Genomic DNA, 24,963 nt, shown 5'->3' with positions numbered 1-24,963 from the left:
GTTTAGTTTTTTTACTCTTTTACTTGATTAATTTCTTACTTTTATTTGTACTTGAGTCATTTCCTGGACTAATACTTTTACTTGTAGGCCTACTTGAGTTAATTTTCACTAAAGCAATAATACTTGTACTTGAGTAGGATTTGGCAGTACTCTTTCCACCTCTGTGCATACTGCCTCACACACACACACACACACACACACACACACACACACACACACACACACACACGATGCACCAGAGTCCACAATATGGTTAGAGGTTCATATTAGTCACTTACACAAAAGACAAAAGAAACCTAGCTGATTAAACATCACCAAATGTCAACAAATAGACAAAACTCTGTCAGTCTTATTGTCTGTGCTTTTTTTTTTGTCTTGTGGTAATCTGTGTATAGTGTCTGTTGTGCTGCAGTCATGTGTAATGCTGATATCTGTCTCTGTCTGTTGTACTGGATTCGATTGGATTGGATTTATTTGACAATTTACAAAAAGATATGCGTACATCTTTGCCCAGCAAGAATACATACAATTAAAAAATCATCGAGGTTAAAAACACAATAAAGCCAAAAGGCTTATTTCCATTGTGGACCTCTGGCACTGTTGAATTGAGCTTACCCACCATGCTGTACCCAAAACAACTTCCACCCACCTCGGTGATTGAGTGATCTCTCATACTCACTAATGCTACAGACATAGACATAGGCTACAGTAGATTATGTAGGCCAGGGCTGGGCCACATGCGGCCCCCAACCTTACTCAATGTGGCCCCCAACCTCACTCAATGTGGCCCCCAACCTCACTCAATGTGGCCCCTGGGTCATTTTGTTTTCATTTTTTGTTTTTACAAGGCGGACGTTTTTGTTTAGGTTTGGTTAGGCCACCAAAATCTGTTTTTATTTTACTGTACAACCCAGAACATGGTGCTAATGGCGTTAGCCTTGTCCATCCATACTGTTTAACGTTAGCATTTGAGCTAACTCTATTGTAACAAACTATATCCAGGATGCACATTGCACATGCAACATTACTAATCTGATTCATTTCACATATTTGGGTGATGTACCCCAGCAAATTGCTGTAGCGGCCTGTTTTAAAGCTAGAGCAATTTCAGTTGAATATGAAAAATATAAATGTTGGTATAATCATGAATTTAATTAATAGGGTGAGAAAAATGTATTTTATCTGAAGATTGTTCTGCATATCGTATCACTTAGTTGTAGTAACTTCATCTCCTGAATATTGTTCTGGATATCGTATCACTTAGTTGTAGTAACTTCATGGTAACCTTCACTTTCATGTTTATTTTATGTATGTTCTTTCATATATCTTTTTTGTGATATACTATATTCTCTGCTGTTGCTGTTTGTGTATCATCAGAGGAACATATTGTAATATTTCTGCTTTTACTGTAATATTTTCGATGCTGTTGTTCTTTTGTATATGTAAGCAGGGCGTCTTTGTAAGAGAGAGCTTGGCCTCAATGGTCTTTTCCCCGTTTAAATAAAGGTATGATGATGAAATTAAAGTGTGAGACAAAAATGAGTGTGACCAAATGATGTATATGAGGTAGTTTAATGTATATGCACAATGTATATGATGTGTATCTACAGTATATATGGTGAAGCAGTAGGCTAGTTGTTCTTCCTATACCATTCTCTTCCCCCGATTTTTTTTATCCCCCATTAGTGCTAATTTAATTTGTTTATCCTGGTTGCTGCTCCACCCTCTGCCGATCTGGGCAGAGCCGAAACTGGCCTCCTCAGATCGAACAGAGTTGCTTGCCGGCAAAAAAGAATTTGGCCCTTTTTTAGGGTAGATTTAGAGGGATATCTCAATTTAAATTAACATTAGGATTACTGTTGTCATGTAATTATTCAGTCTTCAGCCAGTGTTTCCCACAGGATTTTGAGTATTTGTGGTGGGGGACCGCAGACCCCCTAGGGGGGTGTGGGGGCATTTGAAAGTAAAATGCATGAATTTGGTGTACTTTGAGAAAGCTTAAGAGCAAAATTAAAAGGCTAGATCTATGAAGAACATGTCATCATTACTGTGCTGTGGGTTTACAATGACAAACTAAATTTCTCCCTATAGGTCAGGGATACTCGACTTGCTTTGCCACTTTCGTGAAATGATAGAAGGCGAGGGGCCAGTTAATATACAAACAATATAAATTTTTCTGTAGCGGATTGTAGGTTTTTGGGGTGTCAGCCGGAGTTTAGGCTGACAATGTTGTGCACACCGGATAGTTAGTTAGGTTAAGTACAAGTAGTTGTACAAGTACAAGTATTTGACAATTTAGCAGCTAAATCATAGATTATTGAAAGATATTCCATATTCCAGACTGAAATGCTATAACAGAAGTATTTGCCAGAATGACATGAACATTTATTTGACACTTATTCAGCGGGTAGCTTGCATGTTGCGTTCAGATGCACTGTAAAAAAAAAAAAAATCTTTTTGCGGCGGTCAAAATCCTTTTGTGGCGCCCCGCCACAAATTCCTTTATGTATGGGAAACACTGCTTCAGCCCCATGCCAGCTGCTCTCCCTGCACTGTCAGCCTAGCCTGGGTAAACCCAGCCTCCACCTAGAGGTCATGTGGAGGCTGGGTTTACCCAGGCTACTGTCGGCCTCCTCGTGCTCTCTCTCTCTCTCTCTCTCTCTCTCTCTGTCTTACTCTGAATAGTGAACATGAAAGAAATATGATCAATTGCTAAAATGAATAGAATACACAGAGTCCAAGTCTACATTAGGATTAGATGCTAAAATGAATAGAATACACAGAGTCCAAGTCTACATTAGGATTAGACTGTCAGATGTCATTATTCAGTCTTATTCTGTCATTAATCAGGCAGCTCCTTTCCACCCAATTATTTGTGCAACTTAAAAACCAGTTTCCTGCTATTTAATATATAGCATGTTCATAATTGACCTGCACAAGTAGAAATGAAAATAATTGTAAGAAGAGAAGTCAGATCCACAGCCTCCTCCACTGTTTCCTCTGACCTGGAAAGTTTGGCAGGGGGTGGTTGACCCTTCACTGCCCAGAATGACAGCAGGTCTCTCTGCTTCTTCTTCCCTGACATCTTTCAATTTGTTTCAAACAGACAAAAATGGAAGTGTGCAGTTAAGGACTGAATGACCCACAGTCTCAAAGGATAGCTACATGTTACTGTAAATCCCCTTAGCTCATAGTAAGTATCAATTAGCTCACACACGCAAATACCTGATGATTTTAACTAACACTGCTATTAGTCAGGGTTGTTGTTTTTTGTTAAACCCACCATAGCAACCTGCCACGCTGCTCACCAGCAGCCTGTGTAACGCTACTCCTGCTCCGACTGAGTGACTATAACGCATTTTATTCTATAAAAATAAGGTATTTTGGATGATCAAAATGAGGTGGTTACCTATACCTACCCGCTTCAGTTGAAAGAATGTCACGGCATTATTCAGCTGACACAGAAAACAGAGTTTTCTTTTCAAACTGTTCGCCAAACTGTTTTGTTGTTCTTCTCTTCCTGGGATAGTGACTCCATGACCCGCCCTACTCTGCCTCTGATTGGTTGGTACTCGTGGTTGGGTTAGTTAGATTTAGTGTCCTGGTTAGATTTAGGCAGGGGACTGATGATTGGTTAAGGTTAGGGTAAGAATATCTGGGTCAGCTAATCAGAGGCAGAATAGGGCGGGCTCACTCTGTGACAGACTCCAACTACGGCAAGCAGCAAGTTATGGAAATATATCAGTGAGAGGGAAAAACCTTTATGAGCGTGTGAAATAGCAAGTATGGCGTGTGCGCATGTGAAGAGGTTAAATTGCGTGACTCTCACTCTGAAAGGGTGAGACTTGGCAGCTCTGCATTGAACTCTGGGAACATTGATACAACTCTCTACCTCCTCCCTACATTGAACTCTGGGAACATTGATACAACGCTCTACCTCCTCCCTACATTGAACTCTGGGAACATTGATACAACTCTCTACCTCCTCCCTACATTGAACTCTGGGAACATTGATACGCTCCCAGAGGAGACTTGGTCACAGAGAGGCTCTCGCCCCACATGATGTCACAAGCACATGTTGACACAATGTTTTTGAACAAATAAAAATAAATAAAGTGTGTCCCAGCTGGCAGGCAGCCAGCCAGGCAGTTGGTGAGGGCGGAGCTAAAAATAAAGACGAAAAACCAATGTATAAAGCTGCCCATAAGCAGTGTGGTGCTCTGTGCACTGTCCCCTCTCCCTGGAGGTGACATGACATCCTCCAGTGAAGAAAGGAGCCCGAGGTTCCCTGTCAGGCTGTCACCAACCGAGGATCAGGACCCACTCTCGCCACAAGAGGGAGCCACAGCACCGCTCTCTGTGTCCCTCTATGCAGACGGGTACAGTAGGCTACCTCCATTCTTAACTTCCTTCGTAAAGAAAAAAGTCAACTAAGGTATTAGCAGCTGTCTAATAGTGATGCCATGATGATCTGATCCATAGACCAAAGTGCCTTATTCTTAAAAAAAAACATCCAGTGAGAGGAAATGTGACTGACAGCCAGTCATCCAGTCCATTTTCAGCTTGTACTTGCATATCAGATAACTTTACACAGAGACTTGACAGCCCACAGGAGAATATATTTCCTGTATTAAGTGATCCTATATGTCTTCAAGCAGAGGAAAACATCTCAATATAGAAGCCAGATATCTCACTCATCTATGAGGCTGATGTCTGTTTCATGAGAGCAAAACAGTGGAGGCCGATTTAGAAAAACGAACTCTTCTCCCATTTTCTCCGCAAGCCCGCATTTCAGTTATTAAAATGGACATTTTACCTAGAATTAATTTCTTCTCCAATATGATAGCTACCCCTCTCACCTCCTACAAACTACTGGGATAAGATTCACGCTCTCATTACAAAATTTATCTGGCGAGGGAAACGCCCACGAATTAAATTGACTACTTTACAACGTGACAGACAGGATGGAGGACTCGCCGTGCCCAACCTAAAGATGTATTATTGGTCATATGTAGCCTATTACGCCCATTATCAGTCTGGTTAGACCCCAACATTTCAGTCTCATGGCGAACAATAGAGGAAAAAATAGCTTCTCCACACCGTTTACAAGACCTAATCTACTCTAATTTACCTCTTAAACGCTATAAATCAATGGGCCCCATAATGTCTTTTCTTTTATCCACTTGGCATAAGGTAGAGAAAGCCACCCATTCTCATGTAAAATGGCATGAAAATAGTCCTATTTTTCATAACTCTGCTTTACTTTCTGGAGGTGTCTCGTTTACTTTTCCTCAGTGGAGTAGTAGGGGTATCCATGTATTGGCTGATGTCTGTAGTGATGAGGGTCTCAGATCATTTAACGATCTTCGAGTAACTTATGATTTACCCGGCTTTTCGTTCTTTTTATATCTGCAACTCAGATCTTCCATGCGTGCATATGGTGTCCCGTGGACCAGTCCCTTACGATCACATAATCTTCATACTATATTTAATATAGGTGTACACACTACTGGTTTGGTATCCAAACTGTATAACTTGTTACTGACTTCCTCCTCTGGTCATCTTGCTGTCCAAAAAGTGTGGGAGAGAGACCTGGGTCTCAATGAAGGAGAGGTGAACTGGTCCACCGTATGGGACAATATAGACAGCACGTCCAAAAATCCAAACCATAAACTAATTCACTTTAATTTCGTACATAGACTTTATCTGACACCAAGAAAACGCAACCTCATGAAAATCATCTCCACACCTGTTTGCCAAATGTGTAATCTCAACCTTGTCGGATCATTCATCCATTATGTTCTGGGAGTGTCCTGGAGTTGAAATATTCTGGCAAAAAATTTGCTCCACATTATGGGATCTGTTGGACGTGCCTGTCCCCCTGCTGTCCTAAACTATTAATTTTGAATGACACATCACCTTTTGCTTTACCGTTTTATAAATCTCAGGTATTATTTACAGGTCTAACAGCTGCCAAGAAAATAAATGCTCGCTCTAAGATGGAGTCCTCCACACATTCTCAACCATAAATCATGGCTTATGTCTTTCCTGAACATGGTGCATATGGAACTATCAATAGCTCGAATGCACGGAGCTTGTGAAAAAACCTTACTAACATGGACCTCTACAGCAACTAATGTCAAACAGCTGTTGACCTGATCATTTTTGTTTAAATACTAATTTTCTTTACTTTTTTTTGTTGAATGGTAACACAGTGTTCTCAGTTTCTTCTAAAACCAACGTGGGGTGGGCGGGGTGGGTCCGGATCGCCACAGGGGTGGGAAAGGGAGGGGGGGGGGGTTGTTTTTGGATTGTTTTTGTATTTTTGTACTTTTGTCTTTATTCCTATTCTCCCTGATCCCTCCAGGGTCATCTCAAAATGTACTTGACATTGTACTGTTTTATGTAACAAAATCATGAATAAAAAATTGATAACAAAAAAAAATGAGAGCAAAACAAATAGTTTTCGAGCAAATCGAGCAAAATCATATCGTGAACTCAGTATCATGAATCGTATTGAATGGTGAGTGGAGTATCGTTACATCCATAGTAGTGTAACAGTATATAGAAGGCATTTGTATCTGCTATCAAATCCAAAAGCATGTCCCCTGTAGTGTCCTCAGGCTAAAAGGACATGAATTCATGTCTTTGTCCCCTCTGTCACAGGGATCCAATGAAGGACAGACGTCACCCACCTATGATCAGGATACCTGCCTTAATGTGTAGAAGTCCACTTCCTCCACCTTTAAGTTGATACAAACATGATCAGGATTGTCTCTGCTGTCTAGTGTCTTGGGGCGGTTGTACATCAGGAGGTAGAGCGGGTCGTCCACTGATCGCTTTGGATAAAAGAGGTCGGTGGTTCGATTCCCGGCACCTCCAGTCTGCATGTCGAAGTGTCCTTGCTCCTGGTGGTGTGCCAGCACCCTGCGTAGCAGCCTGCCGCCATCGGTGTGTGAATGGGTGAGTGTACCTACTGACTGATAAAAGCTCTCTATAAATGCAGGCCATTTACCATTTAGTGAAAAAAATAAGACTTCAGATTGAGAATAATTTTTCAAAATGTGAAACTTGCTCTACCCATGTGCACCTATTCAGATCAAAATGAGGGGGGAAATAATATATTTGTGGCTTGTGTATTTCTTGACGGTTAACCCTTTGTCTTCCACCACTGGGTCACTGGCTATACACTGATGCTTAAGTTCAAGTCTTAGTTGGACTCCTGCTCCATACACATGCTGGCCTGGCTCGACTCAGCAGCGCGGCTGGGATTTGCATCTCCATTCCAACATGGCCGCCCGCTTGAAGGTGTGTCTTTAACTGATGACACGCTTGGCGAAGAGCAGCGGGCTGAGCATCATGGCTGGTACTAGTGGTTAAATATTCTTGCCTGTAAAACGGCAGCTAAACATTTAATTTCCTATAAGTTCTTCACAAAAGGCCTTCTGTTAGTTTGTTGGTGCTTTTAATATGAAGGAGCAACAGGAAGTGTTTTAATAAGCTCAGCAGTAACATAACTGAACCATCAGGAAATGGTCAAATAAAGCAGAGAAACTAAACATCAAACCACAGACATTCACTTAGAACAGGGGTGGGAAACAATTTTTCATGGGGGGCCACATGAGAAACCCAGATTGTTGCGGGGGGCCGAACAAATAAGTCATGCCTACCATTGTCATGATAGAGAGGGCCACAAAAAATGTCCTCGCTCCCAGGTTTTGCTGAGGGCCGAACGGCGCCAGCACATTAAATTTGGGGCATTTGAAGCCAGGTTTAGAGGAATAACTCATTTTAAATTAACAGTTGTCATTATTCAGTCTTAATCACCAATATTTGATCCTTTTCTCCCTCTCTCCTATGTCACCACCTGCTCTCAGGGCTTGAAATTAACTTTTTTGACCACCTGCCAATATGGCTGCTAGATTTTAAAGTTACCAGCCAATTAGAATTTCCACTAGCCGAAATGTTTTTCTTGAAATAAACCAGAATATGAGAGGGTTCATTTAAGCATAAGGATCAGTAAGTGTCCCGGGATGATCAAAGCCTGTGTTGAGGGTCACACAAACAAAAATGCACTCTTGAAGCTAAATAAATCCAAAACCAATGAGATAATTATTTAAATTTCTACTTCAATGTAACCTTTTAGTCATAAAGATTATTGAAAGATATACCATATTCCAGACTGAAATGTTATAACAGAAGTAGAGTATTGGCCAGAATGACATGAACATTTGGACACTTATTCAGCGGGTATCTTACATGTTGTATTCAGGTGCACAGATGGGGCCCAAGGGCCACATGCGGCCCGTATTTTGCCCACGTGTGAGTTAGAAGCTTCAGAAGTACTGGGAATCAGAGTAGTGTAGAAATAGATTCCCTGCCTACCAACACGATGGTCGCAGGTTCGCACCCCCGTGTTACCTCCGGCTTGGTCGGGCATCCAAACAGGCACAATTGGCTGTGTCTGCGGGTGGGAAGCTGGATTAGGGGTACGTGTCCTGGTCGCTGCACTAGCGCCTCCTCTGGTCGGTCAGGGAGCCTGTTCAGGGCGGAAGGGAACTGGTGGGAATAGCGTGATCCTCCCACGTGCTACGTCCTGCCGGTGAAGCTCCCTGCTGTCAGGTGAAAAGAAGCGGCTAGCAACTGTGCATGTGTCGGAGGAAGCATGGTGCTAGTCTACGGCTCTCCCCAGATCAGCAGAGGGTGGAGCAGCAAACGGGGCAGCAGGGGGAAATTGGCCAAGTACAATTGGGGAGAAAGTAGGAGGGGGAATCTGAAAAAAAGCTGTATACGTACTGAGAGCTGAACACAAAGGTTTTTAAACACGTCTTTCTCTGCTCTTCAGCACAGACATGAGTTGAGTCTTACAACACACTTGAGGGGGAGAAGGCAGAAGGGTGGGGGGGGGGGGGGGGCTCACGGCAGCCTGCTTGGAGGCGGGTCCGGGCAGCTTTGGTCCGAAGGTCCATCTAGAGCAGCGGGCTTAACCTGGTTATGGAAACTCAAATCAGCTCGGCTCGGCCTGAAGTGCCAAAGGAAAAGTGGCAGGACAGGAAAAGAGAGATGGAGGACAGATCTTGGAAAGCTTCAACCAAACTGTTGGGAGCTGAGCAGGATGCTCATGTGTGTGTGTGTGTGTGTGTGTGTGTGTGTGCAGGATGCTCATGAGAGTGTGTGTGTGTGTGTGTGTGTGTGTGTGTGCAGGATGCTCATGTGTGTGTGTGTGTGAGCAGGATGCTCATGTGTGTGTGTGTGTGTGCAGGATGCTCATGTGTGTGTGTGTGTGTGTGTGTGTGTGTGTGCAGGATGCTCATGAGAGTGTGTGTGTGTGTGTGTGTGTGTGTGTGTGTGTGCAGGATGCTCGTGTGTGTGTGTGTGTGTGTGTGTGTGTGTGCAGGATGCTCATGTGTGTGTGTGTGTGTGAGCAGGATGCTCATGTGTGTGTGTGTGAGCAGGATGCTCGTGTGTGTGTGTGTGTGTGTGTGTGTGTGTCTGTGTGTGCAGGATGCTCGTGTGTGTGTGTGTGTGTGTGTGTGCAGGATGCTCATGTGTGTGTGTGTGTGTGTGTGTGTGTGAGCAGGATGCTAATGTGTGTGTGTGTGTGTGTGTGTGTGTGTGTGTGTGTGTGCAGGATGCTCATGTGTGTGTGTGTGTGTGTGTGTGTGTGTGTGTCTGTGAGCATCAACATGGAGGAAGTCTGTGAGCATCAAGGTAGCAGCATCAACATGGAGGACAGCATCTTTATTACAGATTCAAATATCCTCTGAGGTCACAAATAGGGATGGGCAACATATCGCAATATTTTATTTCCCGATACTGTATCGATACTTGGACGCCAAGTATCTCGATATATATATATATATATATATTTTTTTTTGCAGGCCATGCCATGCCAGGCCTCTGCATCTGGTGATTCCCACCCCTAATCGATACTGTATCGATATTTCCCATATCGATGCGTTCAGTAAAACTCAACACTCAGTAGTTTTGACTAAAATTGTCCACTAACTTATCAGTATAAAGTGATGTACATATTATTACACTACCTGGGTGGTAGACAGTGTGTTGTATCTTTAGCTCTATTATTTAATTTTGAGTAAATTCTGTAGAATATCGCAATATATTGCAATATGTATCGCATCGCAATATATCGTGATACGTATCGTATCGTGAGATCCTTGCCAATACCCAGCCCTAGTCACAAAGCATATGTGGTAGACTACAGACCTACAGTAATGTATATCACAGTACAGTATGTGGTAGACTCGAGCACGTGGTTCTCAAACTTAATAGGGATGCAGACGACTAGTCAGTTAATGTTTAAACACCCACTCCCTCACTAGTCGGCACAAGAAATACTCGTCGGTTAAACGAATAATTAAACAATAAATAAATAAAATTAATAAACGCGGGCGGGAGCTGTTGCATCTTTACCAGCCACTACTGTAGCCCCCCTCCTCTAATGCGTGGATGTAAACAAACCAGGCAGCATGTGTTAGTGGGAGTGGAGCAGCATTGGCTGTAACGTAGTGCAAAGGAGTGGAAGGGAGATGACATCTCTTAAAACTAGCTCAGTTTGGCAGTATTTAGATCCAGTAAATTAAAATCTGGTTGTACGTAGGCTGTCAGATCAAACTGGCATATAACGTTAACCACTCGACCGACATTCAGCAGAGACATATGGATGCCAGGACAGCAGGACCTGATGCTATATAGCATTGCTAACGTGTTTTAGCCCGACAAGCTAACACGTAAGTCCACACAAGATAACGCAGCTCATATGGCAATGAATGACTGCACAAGATGCTTCCGATCAACTTTGTTGAACACAAAGGCTTCATAAAGTTAGACTATATTGAGCCTGAATACACGGCTCTGAGGTGAGTTGTTGATGTTTTCTGATGTGCGACGTTCAGAAACATCGCAAGATGGTGTGAATATTGACGATTATGAGTGTATCTTACTTAGACTAGTCAACTAGTCTAAGTTAAAAAATATGATTTTGTCCCAGGTTCCCCGTCTGGTAAGATTTCTGCTTTTCAATGTTTTATTAAAGAAAGCGTATGAAACCCATGACCAAAATAGTCATAAATTCTGTCATTGTGTTACTTGTCATGGAATTACTGTAGTGACAATACAAGTACCCTTTTTTGCCCGGACCCCCTCAAGGAGCCCTGGGACCAGAGCCCACTTTGAGAAGCACTGGAGTAGAGGAGGACATCTATCATCTGGCAGGAGTGGAGACATGAAAGTACACACAGAGCACAGCATTGAAGACAAACAAGTTAACTTAAACAAGCTTATTTTTTAATGGATCTGCAAAATTGTTTGAATTTCCAAAGAGAACTTCTGAACCTCCCGCCCACAGTTACCCAGTGGCAAACGTTACACAACGTTACAATAACGCTACAGAAACGCTTCCAACCCAAAGAAATCTGCATGCAGGAAAGAAAATAACATAAAAAAAATGATACCCAAACAAAACGAAAAGTAAAATAAAATCATACAGGAAAAATAAAACATCAATAAACAGGACACATAATAATGCCGTTCTCTTGGCTGGAGGAGAAATTCAAACGCTTCCGCTTCGGGTTTCGGAGAACCAGAACCAGAACTAACAGAATATTAAGTTGTAATTTCATTGGGTGGATGTGGCTCCGCCCACCACACAGCCCCGCCCCTGTCTTCCTTATAAGGCACAGGACAAAATAAACCCCACATACAAAAGGAGCTAGCCACGCCTCCGTCACTTGGTAACAAATCGTAAATGACCAAATACGGTTAGACAACAGAAACCCCACTAAGTGTACAAAATGTTAATCCTACAATTTGTCTCTTTTTTGTTGTATTTTATCGGTTTTTATTTTCGTTTTTCTCTTGACTGAAGGTGAGTGTTTGGGTAGGGGGGGGGGGAAGGTTTGGGGGTGTCCAACCAGGTGAGTTCAGGCAAAGGAAATATATATTTTATATACCGTATTTAAAAAAAAAAGTGAGCTTGTCTTTTCACACTTTTCTTTCTTTGCAGCCTTTAAAACAAAATAACAAGAAACGTGACATGATTTCTCTTTTGATCTGAAATAAAAATGATCAGATGGGAGAGTGGAAGAATGGGGGGAGGAGGGAGGAGGAATTAAACGAGTGAAGTGGTTTATTGTTTATTTTGATAAAGAGACAGACAGAGACAAGAGTGTCAGTGTGCAAGAAAAGTCATGATAGGTTAGAGGGCGAGAGAGAGTTAGAGTTAGCAGTTAGAGAGAGAGAGAGAGAGAATGTGTGTGTGTGTGTGTCTCTGTGAGTGTGTGTGAGTTAGTGTGTGAGCATGTGTGTGTGTGTGTGTGTGTGAGAGAGAGAGAGGTGAGTTGTTCAACTGCAGCACTTGCTCTTCCAGCCTGTGACTCCGCCCTCTCTGCTGATGTCGACGTTTTCACTGTTGGGCTCTTTTACAGGTGTCTGTCGCAGATAAAGCACACACACACACACACACACACACACACCATGGGAGATGGAAAATGTGACGCATTCAAATGACAAATTCTCTGCAAACACCTTACAGATGTGCCTCCATAGTAGGGATGTCAACGGTTAACCGTTAATCGATTAACCGTCGCTAACGTCGTTGTTCGGTTATTGCTGTCGGTCTATCAGTTAATATAAAAAAAAAAAAAAAAAAAAAATTGGTCTATTTACTCAATGAGCTCATGCCCAAACAAGGCGTGTCTATTTAGATGCTGAAATGTTAATGCTTTTTGTGTTAGAAATTCTAACACAAAAATAATTTGTGTTGAAATGTTGATGCTTTTTGTTAATGCTTGTTAATGCTTTTTGTGTTAGAAATTCTAACACAAAAAGCATTAACATTTCAGCATCTAAATAGACACGCCTTGTTTGGGCATGAGCTCATTGAGTAAATAGACAATTTTTTTTTTTTTTTTTTTTTTTTTTTAATATTAAAAAATTATGAATTAACCGATAGGTTAATCGATTATTAGCGTCGGTTAATCGAAAGTGAAATTAACCGAAAATTGACATCCCTACTCCATAGTATCTTTAGTATGAGGATCAAACACCTTACAGATGTGCCTCCATAGTATCCTATCGTATAGTATAGTAGTAAAAAAAAATCAAAAGAACTTCTATATGTAATTTTTGCACAAAATATATAAATTCAAGCACTTTCAATGACCCATGTCTATTTTCAAAAGCGTTCAGTCTCTTGATCCCCCCCCCTCAAATCTGTGAACTTCAGGATTATATGGATGCGTGGGAATCCTGAGTAACAGCATAACTGAACCAACAAGTCCCCCCACCCCACCCCACCCCACCACACAGACAGCCCCCCACCCCACCCCACCACACAGACAGCCCCCCACCCCATCCCATCACACAGACAGCCAAAGCACACGCACCTTTCTGAGGATGTCTTCTGCTAACGTGAGGAAAGCTTTCTCGATGTTGATGTTGGCCTTAGCACTCGTCTCAAAAAACCTAATGCCATGCTCCCTCGCAATCTGTGGAGGAGAGAGAGGGAGGAAGAGAGGGAGGGGGAGAGAGAGGGAGGGAGAGAGAGGGAGGGAGAGAGAAAGAGAGGGAGGGGGAGAGGGAGGAGAGAGAGGGAGGGAGAGAGAAAGAGAGGGAGGGGGAGAGGGAGGAGAGAGAGGGAGGGGGAGAGAGGGAGGGGGAGAGAGGGAGGGAGAGAGAGAGAGGGAGAGAGAAAGAGAGGGAGGGGGAGAGGGAGGAGAGAGAGGGGGGAGAGATGAACGAGGATATGATGAAAGAGGTCCACTCCAAAAATAAAGCAGGTGATCTCCTGCGCAAAGCAAGAGATCAGGTGTCCTCAGCCTCACAGACACACATGCATGTGTGTGTGTGTGTGTGTGTGTGTGTCTGTGTGTGTGTGTGTGTGTGTGTGTGTGTGTGTGTCTGTGTGCGTGTATGTGCGTGAGTGTGTGTGTGTGCGGTGAGTAAGCAGATCTGTATGTGATGTGGCTAAATCTGCAGACTGACTGCTCACAGTTTGCTAATACCATGCCATGAGCCAGAGACTCAGTCAACTACAGACTTTGACTGAGGATCATCTCAGAACAACTAGGGCTGCACGATTAATCGTATTTTCATCGTCATCGCGATATGAAAATGCACGATGAACAATCGCAAAAGTCACGTGTTATCGCAAAAAAAAATTAATAATAATAAATTTACAGTGCAGCTGAACGCAACATGCAAGATACCGGCTGAATAAGTGTCCAAATGTTCATGTCATTCTGGCCAATACTCCACTTCTGTTATAACATTTCAGTCTGGAATATGGAATATCTTTCAATAATCATTATGACTAAAAGGCTAAAAGTAATCTCATGTGTAAGAAATGACTGTTCTACATTGAAGTAAAAATGTAAATAATTAACTTGTTGGTTTTGGATTTTTTTTTTAGCTTCAAGAGTGCATTTTTGTTCGTATGACCCTGAACACAGGCTTTGAGAATCCCGTGCCACTTACTGATACGTATGCTTAAATTAACACACTCATATTGCAAAATGAATTTAGGCCCTCACTGTAATACTTCAGAAGTTGAATTTGAAGTTCAGCATTAATACATTTGTCATTTTTTGTCTTAGATTTACCTTTGTGTGTTATTGCAATATAAAACTACATAATTGAGAATCGATTCTAGATTCTGGAATCGAGAATCGTTGGAATCGAGAATCGATTCTGGAATCGGATCGTGACCCAAGGAATCGGAATCGGATCGATCGTGCAGCCCTACAGTCAACTACAGACTGAGGATCATCTCCCAGCTTTTGTTGTTCAAACCGGGTGGAAACTATTAGAGTAAAAAACTAGAACGACCGCACAGCGGATTTATGCCTCCGCTATTAGTTAATTCTTGAGTCCAAATCGCCATTTGAGGCAAATTGGAAGAAATTCCGTCAAGGCGCTCCTGAGATGTTGCGTTAAAGACCTTGGAAATTGGGTGTGTGAGGTCACAGTGACCTTGAACTTTGACCTTTAACCATCAAAATCTAATCAGTTCATCCTTGAGTCCAAGTTAATGTTTGAGGCAACTTTGATGAAACTGTCAAGGCATTCCCGAGATATCGCGTTAACTCATTGAGTGCCAGCCACTTTTGGAGAACGGACGCTCCCAGTGCCAGAGTTTCAGAGCGTTTTCAGTGATTTCTCGAGGCCCACAGAATATTGTGTGATATTACTATGTAAACACCGAACACGCAGAAAGAACGAGCTGGCTCTATTGTATCATCAGCAAAAAAAAGTTTATTGATACCATTTTCCGTTCTTTAGTTATGAGCCGGAGAAGATAGGTCGTTTTGAGCAAATACAGGCGTTTCAAATTAGAAGCCGAGTTATTCCGCCTTTTGTGAAATGAAGCATTTCAAGCACATTCACTGACTCTGAAGATAATATTTTCTGATGTAGTGACGTGGTGTAGTTGTGTGATGCCCTGCGTGCCCCACCCCCTCTCCCCCCCTCAGCTGCAAACTCCTCCCCACACTAACACACAGCCTAACACGCACCCACTCTATTTTCGGAGTGCTCCGTTTTTGTGCGCTGGCTCCCAGCGCGACACGGAAGAGCCAAACCGGACTGCTGAGAATGGTTTGGCGTCGGGTGCTGCTTTTCTGGCGGCTAATCATGTGGAGAAACTATACAGACAGACAGACAGAGGCAGAGGGGCTCAGTTGTGGGCACGGATTGACTGCTGTTCGCAGCCAACGTCAGCTGCAGACAGAGCAATCTATATGGCTCTGGCTGCAGCATGCATCGGTTTCTCTTTGATCACGGCTATTTCCTGCTGTTTTCCGGACCTTTCTCTAATCTGGAGAGCACTGTCGCCACCTAATGAGTCCGTAAAATAGGTTATACACCTTTAATACAGGGGTTAAAGCAAAATAAAATATTTTGACTGAAATTTTTTCGAGGCCTATTTTAGCTATTTCGGGCTTTCTAGAGTGTCCGCTTTTTCCCCACCGTGCCGTCGCTTCACATGGGTTTTCATGTAAAAAAGGGCAGACAGTGTGTACATCACACTCATTTCACTCTCAAGTTACCAAACATCCAGTAGGCCTAATGATTAGGGGTGTCACGATACACTCAGTTCACGATACGATACGTATCACGATACTGGGTTCACGATAACGATACGATACGATACGATTTTAACAATATTTTTTTAAACTTGAATAATGACAATATATGACGGGAAAAGTAGTATTTTATTTGAAATGCACAAATACAAAACATGCTGTTGTGGGAAATTGTTATTACAATAACAACTAGAAAAAACATGAGATTGGAGATAAGGCTTATCTTGAAATAGAATGAGTTACACCGTCACTTAGATTTACTTTGAACTAAAAGGTTTCTCAGCAGTATAAATTCTCATTATGCATCTTCAGTTTTTCTTCAAACTCAAACAACAAGACTTTTCTTAATCTATTTTTTATGCATCTTCAGTTTTTCCTGTCAAGTAAACAGTTTTGCCAGAAACTCAATTGAATGGTTTCTCTCCTGTATAACTTCTCATGTGTCTCTTCAGAGACTTGTTCAACTGAACTACTTTCCACACATTGAACTTCAACAAACAAAGACGTTTCTTAGTCTATTTTTTTTTTTTTTTTTTTTTTTTTTTTTTTTTATGTTTTTTTTTTTGCGATATGAGATTTCATCTCAACGATACATATCGTGACGTTTTACTATCGCGAAATTTCGTGGGACGATATATTGTGACACCCCTACTAATGATGCATGAATTGTGTTCTGGGCTGATGTTATAAGGTTCCACGTAGGTATGCCAACAGAGACATATGAAAATTACTGGCTATAATAAATCACAATTAATATATAGATGTTTTTTATCGAGTCAAACAAGTAGGTTAAGGGATCAGTATAACAATTATAATTAACAGTAGCCACAGGAACTACAACAACATTGTCAAACATATGTCCCAAATAAAAAAACTCTCGTAACGGACAAGCCCGTCTTTTATTGTCACACGAACACCACAATACATGCATGCGGCCACAACACACTCATGCTGACTAGGGGTGGGACAAAATATCGATACTCACGGTATCGCGATATTTCCACTTGCGATACGTTATCGATACACTGGCACCAAGTATCGATATGTTTATTAAAAAAAAAAAAAAAAAAAAAAAATTGGGTATTTTTCACATTTCATATCTGGCTCCAATAGACGGAAATCCGTCGTAGCGACGGAGAACTTTAATCCCTGCCTTTAATAGCTCCCATATTTGTACAGGAGATGCCTGAGGCTTTGATCCACGTCCCACCGTCAAAAAACGCATTTGACGTCGATCGACGTCCTTGGCACTCTACGTCACTATTTACTCTGACGTCGATCGACGTCCTTGGCACTCAATGAGTTAACAAGCTTGAAAATGGCATTTGAAAGGTCACAGTGACCTTGACCTTTGACCATCAAAATCTAATCAGTTCATCCTTGAGTCCAAGTTAACTCATTCACCGCCAGTTTAGGACTGCCAATATTTAGCACAGGCCAAAGATTTTCATAATTGTTGGTCATCTTTCAAGACCCACAGTAAATTATCTATTAGCACCAGAGTGATTTGCAATACCTCAAAATGAAGATGTACGTCTCTGGGTTCACCAGGGAAAAAAAAGTGAGCTTTTAGCATGTTCTGTACTCTACTTATAGCCATTTATATACACCCTGTTTTCCCCCAAAATGTCTCTCTGAGAAAAGAAATTGCAGAAAATGGCATTTATGTATTTATGCACACAATCTCATGCAGAACTCGCTCTCAATTCTTTTATTTTGAACTGTATTGACATCAGACATGTAAATATTATTCGTTAGGACACAAATGACAAAAAAAAATATATATATATATATATATACACATGAAGTGCTTTTTTTTTTACATTCAACAATACAGTTTACTCGGTGTGAGTGAGTGTGCAGACAGACAGACAGACAGACAGACAGACAGACAGACAGACAGACAGACAGACACACCGACAGACAGACAGACAGACAGACAGACAGACAGACAGACACACACACACACACACACACACACACACACACACACACACGATCCCCCTTTTAGATTTCTAACCCCACATATGATAAGCAATAACCACGCCCTGTGGCGCTGGGATTGGCCAGGAGCAACACTGGAGGGCACGCAGCCCAGCGATTACATGAACCAACTGAATAGCTCTTGAGAAAGGACAGCGGGCTGCTCTGACTCCCGCTTCTGCCTTGTGCCTTGCTGTTGTGTGTTTATTTTGCACCCTTCCTCGTCCATGTCTCCCTGTCATATCCCCTGCTATCTGATCGTTCCCGTTTTCCCCTCGGCTATTCAACACGTCCTCACCGCCCTCGCAAACTGATCGATCATTTCCTCATTCCTCCGATGATCAAACACATCTCTTGATTACTTTCTCCCGGCTGGCACAGAGGAAGGCGACTCCAGCTCGTGCAGCGCGCCTAGGCGCGTTTCAATGGCGTTTCTCCTGTCTGCACAAGGAAGCGTTACCAGTTTTCTGCTTTTCCTCCTGCTCAATTTCAAAACAACAGCTGCGGTATGTGTTTGTTCACGTGTTGTCTTAGATGATAGGGACCTGATACCATGTGACAGGCTGGGGAAGTGTTTAAACTACACCCTGCAGTAATAAAAACAAAAACACGTCAAACACGTCATTGGCGGGGAGGGCTATTTCTGATAACACGTCAAAGACGTCATTGGCGGTGAATGAGTTAATGTTTGAAGCAAATTTGAAGAAATTCCATCAAGGCATTCCTGAGATATCGCGTTAAAGGAGAATTTCGTTTTTTTTTTACCTGGACCCATCTCCTGGCATTAATTATGATTTGGCCACTCACCAGGCGATCTCCGCGGCGTTTCTGGCCGTCCTAGCGTTGTTTTGTTCAAAAAAACCGAAATTCTCCTTTAACAAGCTTGACAATGGCGTTCGAGAGGTCACAGTGACCTTGACCTTTGACCACCAAAATGTAATCCGATCATCCTTGAGTCCAAGGCAATGTCTGAGGCAAATTTGATTAAATTCCGTCAAGGCATGAGATATTGCGTTAAAGGAGGATTTCTGTTTTTTTTAACCTGGACCCATCTCCTGGCAATAATTATGATTTGGCCACTCACCCAGCGATGTCCGCGGCGTTTCTGGCCGTCCTAGCGTTGTTTTGAGATCAATAGCGTCCAAGTCAGTTGTAAAATGGAGCTGATTTGGGGCCAAGTGTGAGCCTGTCTTTCCTGCATCTAAATAGCTATTTTTATTCCCGTTTTCGCCACATATTGTAATAATGTGATCCCTCAACATCCACCAGAGTGATATTTCGCCCCAGGCCATTTCCTGGACTTTCACAGGGATCAAATTACCTCAAACGTGATCTCGGTCACCAAGTCTCGTGAAGTCCCGCGATACTTTCCTGCCGACTGGCCAACTACAGGTAGGACGCTTTGCGGTGGTGGTTTTAGCGTAACCTATGTGGGGTTTGGCATAACCTTCGTTATTTCGAATCCCACATAGGTTACGCCAAACCCCACATAGGTTACGCTAAAACCACCACCGCAAAGCGTGGCGTGTACCTGTAGTTGGCCAGCCGGCAGGAAAGTATCGCGGGATGTCGACGGTTAACCGTTAACCGGTTAACCGCCGAGAACGTCTTTGGTCGGTTAAGCATGTCGGTTAAACGGTCAATTTCCATGTTAATTTGCATATAACAGTGTTGCCAATGTGGCGATTCCCCCCCTCCTTCGTGGTCAGCAATGTAACATAAGTATATTAAACGATGGGGCAAGTATTAATTAGGGGTCGACCGATTATCGGTTTGGCCGATTATTATGGCCGATATTCATCATTTTGCCGATTATCTGTATCGGCATTTTCATTGGCTGTTTGCCGATATCATAATTTATTAAAAAAATGCGCTAATTTGCGGCTGCTGCACCTGGAAGAATCCTCTCCTACAGTAATTCCCTCTGTGTGTGATCTGGAGCAATGTCCCGCCCACAGCGCTATCTGATTGGTTACACATCAAGCGATAGCCTATCAGAGGGCTCAGAGATGAAATCTTGACACGTCACCTCAGTGCTCAGCGCAGCCTGTGCACTGGACAGGGAGACAGAGCGAGGCTGCCTGTAAAAGCGAGTGCAGCAGACTTGACTAGTTGGCTGCTGACTGTGACAGTCACACTGTGTTAAGGTAAAGCAGCAGATTGCTATACCAAAGTTGTAATAAAGTTAATATACATAATAATTACCTACGCTGACATTGCAAAAACACCACGATCTTATGAGCGATTCGTATGAAGCGCTGCCTCGCAAAGTGTGGAGTGTGGAGAGGTCTGTCGATCAGTGAGAGAGATGAAGCAGTGCTGTGCAAATGCAACTCAAACTTATCACCACCGCTGTTGAAAAGGGCAATAGCCTAGCCTACAGTAACCTCACAAAACATTGGGGCACTAGTTTTTAATTCCATAAACCATAGTAGCGTGTCCACGGTGTAGCGTCGCATTGGCAGGCTGCAGGCATGTCTGGGCAAGCTGCAGAGCGGCTTTCTTTCTGTTCTCTGCCTGGAACAAGGAACCGAATAAACTAGGACGAGACATTTCGTCAGCGGAGCGGACTCTGTTTGTTTGGAATGAAACAAGGAACCGAATAAACGAGGATGAGACATTTCGTCAGCGGAGCGGACTCTGTTTGTTTGGAATGAAACAAGGAACCGAATAAACGAGGATGAGACATTTCGTCAGCGGAGCGGACTCTGTTTCGAATGAAACAAGGAACCGAATAAACGAGGATGAGACATTTCGTCAGCAGACTCTGTTTGTTTGGAGGATGCACGGATGAACATGTTTGTTTCAGTATTCTCCTTTGAGAGCCTGGGGGTGAGGTTAGTGTCAGGTGTAAGCGGAGGGAAACCCTCTATTATCTTGTTACTGTAGTGAGTCGGTGTTAGTTTGTTAAAAGTATAAGTCCACAGCTTTATCTTGATAATATGCCCAAGTCTCCACTAGATTGAGCACACACACACACACACACACACACCACTTTGCTTAATGTTAATAATAGTGTGACTATTTTCAATTAATATTGCAGTTGGATAAACTGAAGAAAATGCATTTTAACAATCGGTCGTGTTATTCAAAATTTTGACACCAAGATTTTCTATTTTACTGCAAATATATATCGGTTCCAAAATATCGGTTATCGGTCTGCTTGACTCGCGATAATCGGTATCGGTATCGGCCATGAAAAAGCCATATCGGTCGACCCCTAGTATTAATCAAGCTAGATTTGGAAATAAACACATGGTTCATGTCGATTTTATCTACCCGATGTCTGATCAAACGCATTCCGCAGCGAAGCACACACACAGCTGAACACCTGCTGCAGTCACAGTGAAGTGAGCGCACTGACTGCCACGCCCCTCTGCTGCTCCTGTCTGAGCCAGTGGTCTGAGCACACAGCTCAGATGTGCTCTGTGACCATTTCAGAAGGATTAACACACCCAGCGAAACAATCAGCTCATACATGTTCTATAGTTTTGTTAACTCCGTGTGTGCTGTCATTAGCCTCCTTTTCTTCACTGTCTCATTCGGTCTACTGTAACTCTCTCCCTCCCTCTCTGCAGTGCATGTTCATCATGCACACGCATGCATACGCGCGCACTCAATGATGAAACAGTAGTTTTTACCGTGTTACAAAAATGACATGAAGCGGTCGAATTGACGATTGAAAAGTATCAATTAACGTTAACGTTACTGTCCAACACATGGCAGTTTGGATAAATTGTTTCACAAGAGACTGCGTGCGGAGTGCGGACTCGTTTTTATAATGTTGCCCTGCCAGACACACAGAGCACAGCCCTCGTCGCGTCGCGTGTGTGAAGAGAGAGAGAGAACGGGTGAGACAGAAGCAAACTATTTTTTGCAGATCTCAAAAGCAGGTAAACCACTGTGGGATTAGTGAGACTATTGCTAAAAGAAAAGATACTGTAGTGATGTGCACTTTGTCAGTGCGCCCTCGCCTGCAGCCTGGGCTGTCCTCCGCTCAAACACTACTTCACGGGGCGGCTGCGTGTCAATTGACGTGTCCTTAATATGCAATGTGTGCATATTAAGCAGTATAGCTTATCGGAGGAATGTTTTTGTTTAGATGGCTGGAAGGTTCAACTTGTCTTCTCGTTTTGTTAATGTGTTTTTTTCTGCTTGTAGATGTAAAAGTAAACGCTTTCTAATGAAAAAAAAATCAAGCATTTGTTGTGGTAATGGTTTAATGGAGCACAGACAGTAAAATAGCGCATTTTAATCTTCTCGGTTAACCGACAGTTGTCGGCTAATGAGTGTCGGTTGTCGGTAGGGATGTCAACGGTTAACCGTTAATCGATTAACCGTCGCTAACATCGTTGTTCGGTTATTGCTGTCGGTCTATCAGTTAATATTTAAAAAAAAATATATATATTATATATATAGACACGCCTTGTTTGGGCATGAGCTCATTGAGTAAATAGACAAAAAAAAAAAATAATAATAATAATAATAATATTAAAAAATTATGAATTAACCGATAGGTTAATCGATTATTAGCGTCGGTTAATCAAAAGTGAAATTAACCGAAAATTGACATCCCTAGTTGTCGGTCAAGAAAAATTATGATTTTCGACATCCCTACGCGGGACTTCACGAGACTTGGTGACCGAGATCACGTTTGAGGTAATTTGATCCCTGTGAAAGTCCAGGAAATGGCCTGGGGCAAAATATCACTCTGGTGGATGTTGAGGGATCACATTATTACAATATGTGGCGAAAACGGGAATAAAAATAGCTATTTAGATGCAGGAAAGACAGGCTCACACTTGGCCCCAAATCAGCTCCATTTTACAACTGACTTGGACGCTATTGATCTCAAATCAACGCTAGGACGGCCAAAAACGCCGCGGACATCGCTGGGTGAGTGGCCAAATCATAATTATTGCCAGGAGATGGGTCCAGGTTAAAAAAAAACGAAATTCTCCTTTAACAAGGTTGAAAATGGCGTTCGAGAGGTCACAGTGACCTTGGCCTTTGACCTTTGACAACCAAAATCTAATCAGTTCATCCTTGAGTCCAAGTCGATGTTCGAGGCAAATTTGATGAAATTCCGTCAAGGCGTTCCTCAGATATCGCACTAACGAACATCGGACGTACGGACGGACGGACATATGTACGTCCGGACAACCCAGATCCATAATGCTATCACCGGCGGAGGCATAAAAACTCCATTACACAGCCAATCCAAAGTGTTTAAGGCGGGGCTTCTTATTGGGGCAGAGACATGCTGAGACGATCAGTAGCTTTTTACTGAGCAGGTTTACAATCTATTCTCCACATGAATAAGTGGCCTGGTGTAGTTTGACTGAGATCTCCAGCTTGCTGTTATCCATGAGTAGAGGCGCTCTACCAGCAGGTAAATGACAAAGCAGTCACCTGATAACTGACAGCATCTGATAATCACCTGATATTGTTGGATGATCAGCTTGTTACAAAAGATTGTGGACAGTGGATTTCTGTCATTTGTAACTGCGGCAGTACGCCGATGTGTTGACAATTTATCTTTGATCAAGTTATTTGTTTTTAAAAAAGCAGCCTCCCGAGTACCTTTGCATAGTCAAATCAGTGCACAATCAACATAGAAAAAGTCTATTTTCATTTTTTTTAAATCATTATATTATCGGCCACTTATGTATCGGTAAGCGGTGAATTTCCCCTCACTAACATCAGAATCGGTCTCACAAATCTCATATCAGTGGAGCTCTAGATCCACCATCGCCTCATTTTGAGGCAGGAACAAGCTTGTAGCAGCAGAGCACAGCAGTGACTACGCTGCCTGAACAGCTGCACAGGAGAGACACAAAATAAAAACACTAACACAACCTGATGCATGTGACAGCACAGCAGCATGGCAAATCTTACTCAAACTAGGTTAGCCCACTAGAGAGCTAGCTTCATATAGCATGATGTAGCCAGGAAACACATGCAATTGCTGCTTCATATAGCATGATGTAGCCAGGAAACACATGCTATTGCTGCTTTTACTAGGAAAGAAACTAAGAAAGACTGTTGAACAGATCGTGGCTGATAGTGCAGAATCAGATACGTTAAGATTTTCCTTGTGGTTTCAAATCCACCTTATAAATCAGCTGTTTGGCCATTACAGGTGTGGCTCACTAGTTGGGACGGCCTATTCACCTTATCATTTGCCCATATAAGGACGTCATTTTGTAATCGTCTTTCCGTTTTAGACACTGATAACGCCTATTTGGACATTTTTAACGAGCAGCTAGGACTGAGAGCGCTGGCTGTGTGACCAGTCGGACCAGCTAGTATCTGTCAACCCCTAACGCTACTGGCAGTGAGAAAACACTGTCGACGACTCGACGTGCTATGTTTTTTGGACTTTTATCCATATTTAGAAGAATATTTAATTTTAAATTAACATTAGGATTATACTGTTGTGATGTCATTATTCAGTATCTTCTCCTTTTCTATTATTAGTATTAGTATTAAATACTGAGTATCTCATGAAAAACTATTAATATTGCATCTTTTGTGTTTAGCTCCGTCTCACAGCATTGTAACATTGTAGTGCAGCAAGAAAGGAAACTACTGTAAACATTTGAACCATATTTCTTGTTTAGAACCTATAGCTAGCAACATCGCCATCTCCTGAAAAACATTAATATTGCACCTTTCTTGTGGCTACATCACAGCATCTACTGAAAAACATTTATAGTGGATCTGACTTGTTTAGTTCACTTTAGATTCACATCACATCTGAAAAACAACCAGTCGAGTGTAATAAGTAAATGAGGTTTAATTGTAAAAAAAAAAGAAATCTAAAAAAAGAAAAGAAAAAAAAGGGAGGGGGGGGACTCATTCGGTCGGCCGGTCG

The 24,963-nt window shown here is 42.4% G+C and overlaps 2 protein-coding genes across 2 annotated transcripts in view; one reads left to right on the top strand and one right to left on the bottom strand.

Annotated features, from left to right (window-relative positions):
* LOC310778027 (uncharacterized protein) overlaps positions 1-6,677 on the top strand; it is a gene marked incomplete at both ends in the record, with an annotated part of 71,996 nt that extends 65,319 nt beyond the window's left edge. Inside the window, 2 exons of the mRNA XM_083638342.1 lie at positions 4,247-4,384; positions 6,667-6,677. Of these exons, the coding sequence (XP_083494468.1) occupies positions 4,247-4,384; positions 6,667-6,677 (149 nt within the window). The remainder of the gene's footprint in view (positions 1-4,246; positions 4,385-6,666) is intronic.
* Positions 6,678-11,285: 4,608 nt separating this feature from the next.
* Positions 11,286-24,963, bottom strand: part of rab10 (RAB10, member RAS oncogene family) — a 58,278-nt gene continuing 44,600 nt past the window's right edge. The window contains exons 5-6 of the mRNA XM_083638755.1: positions 13,407-13,508; positions 11,286-12,450 (exon numbers count right to left, since the gene is read on the bottom strand). Coding sequence (XP_083494881.1) covers positions 12,364-12,450; positions 13,407-13,508 — 189 coding nt within the window. The 3' untranslated portion in view covers positions 11,286-12,363. The remainder of the gene's footprint in view (positions 12,451-13,406; positions 13,509-24,963) is intronic.

The sequence above is a fragment of the Poromitra crassiceps genome, assembly GCF_964638095.1.
Source record: "Poromitra crassiceps genome assembly, chromosome: 6".
In the NCBI taxonomy this organism is placed as follows: Eukaryota; Metazoa; Chordata; class Actinopteri; order Beryciformes; family Melamphaidae; genus Poromitra; species Poromitra crassiceps.
This window is presented reverse-complemented; position numbering and strand designations above follow the sequence as displayed.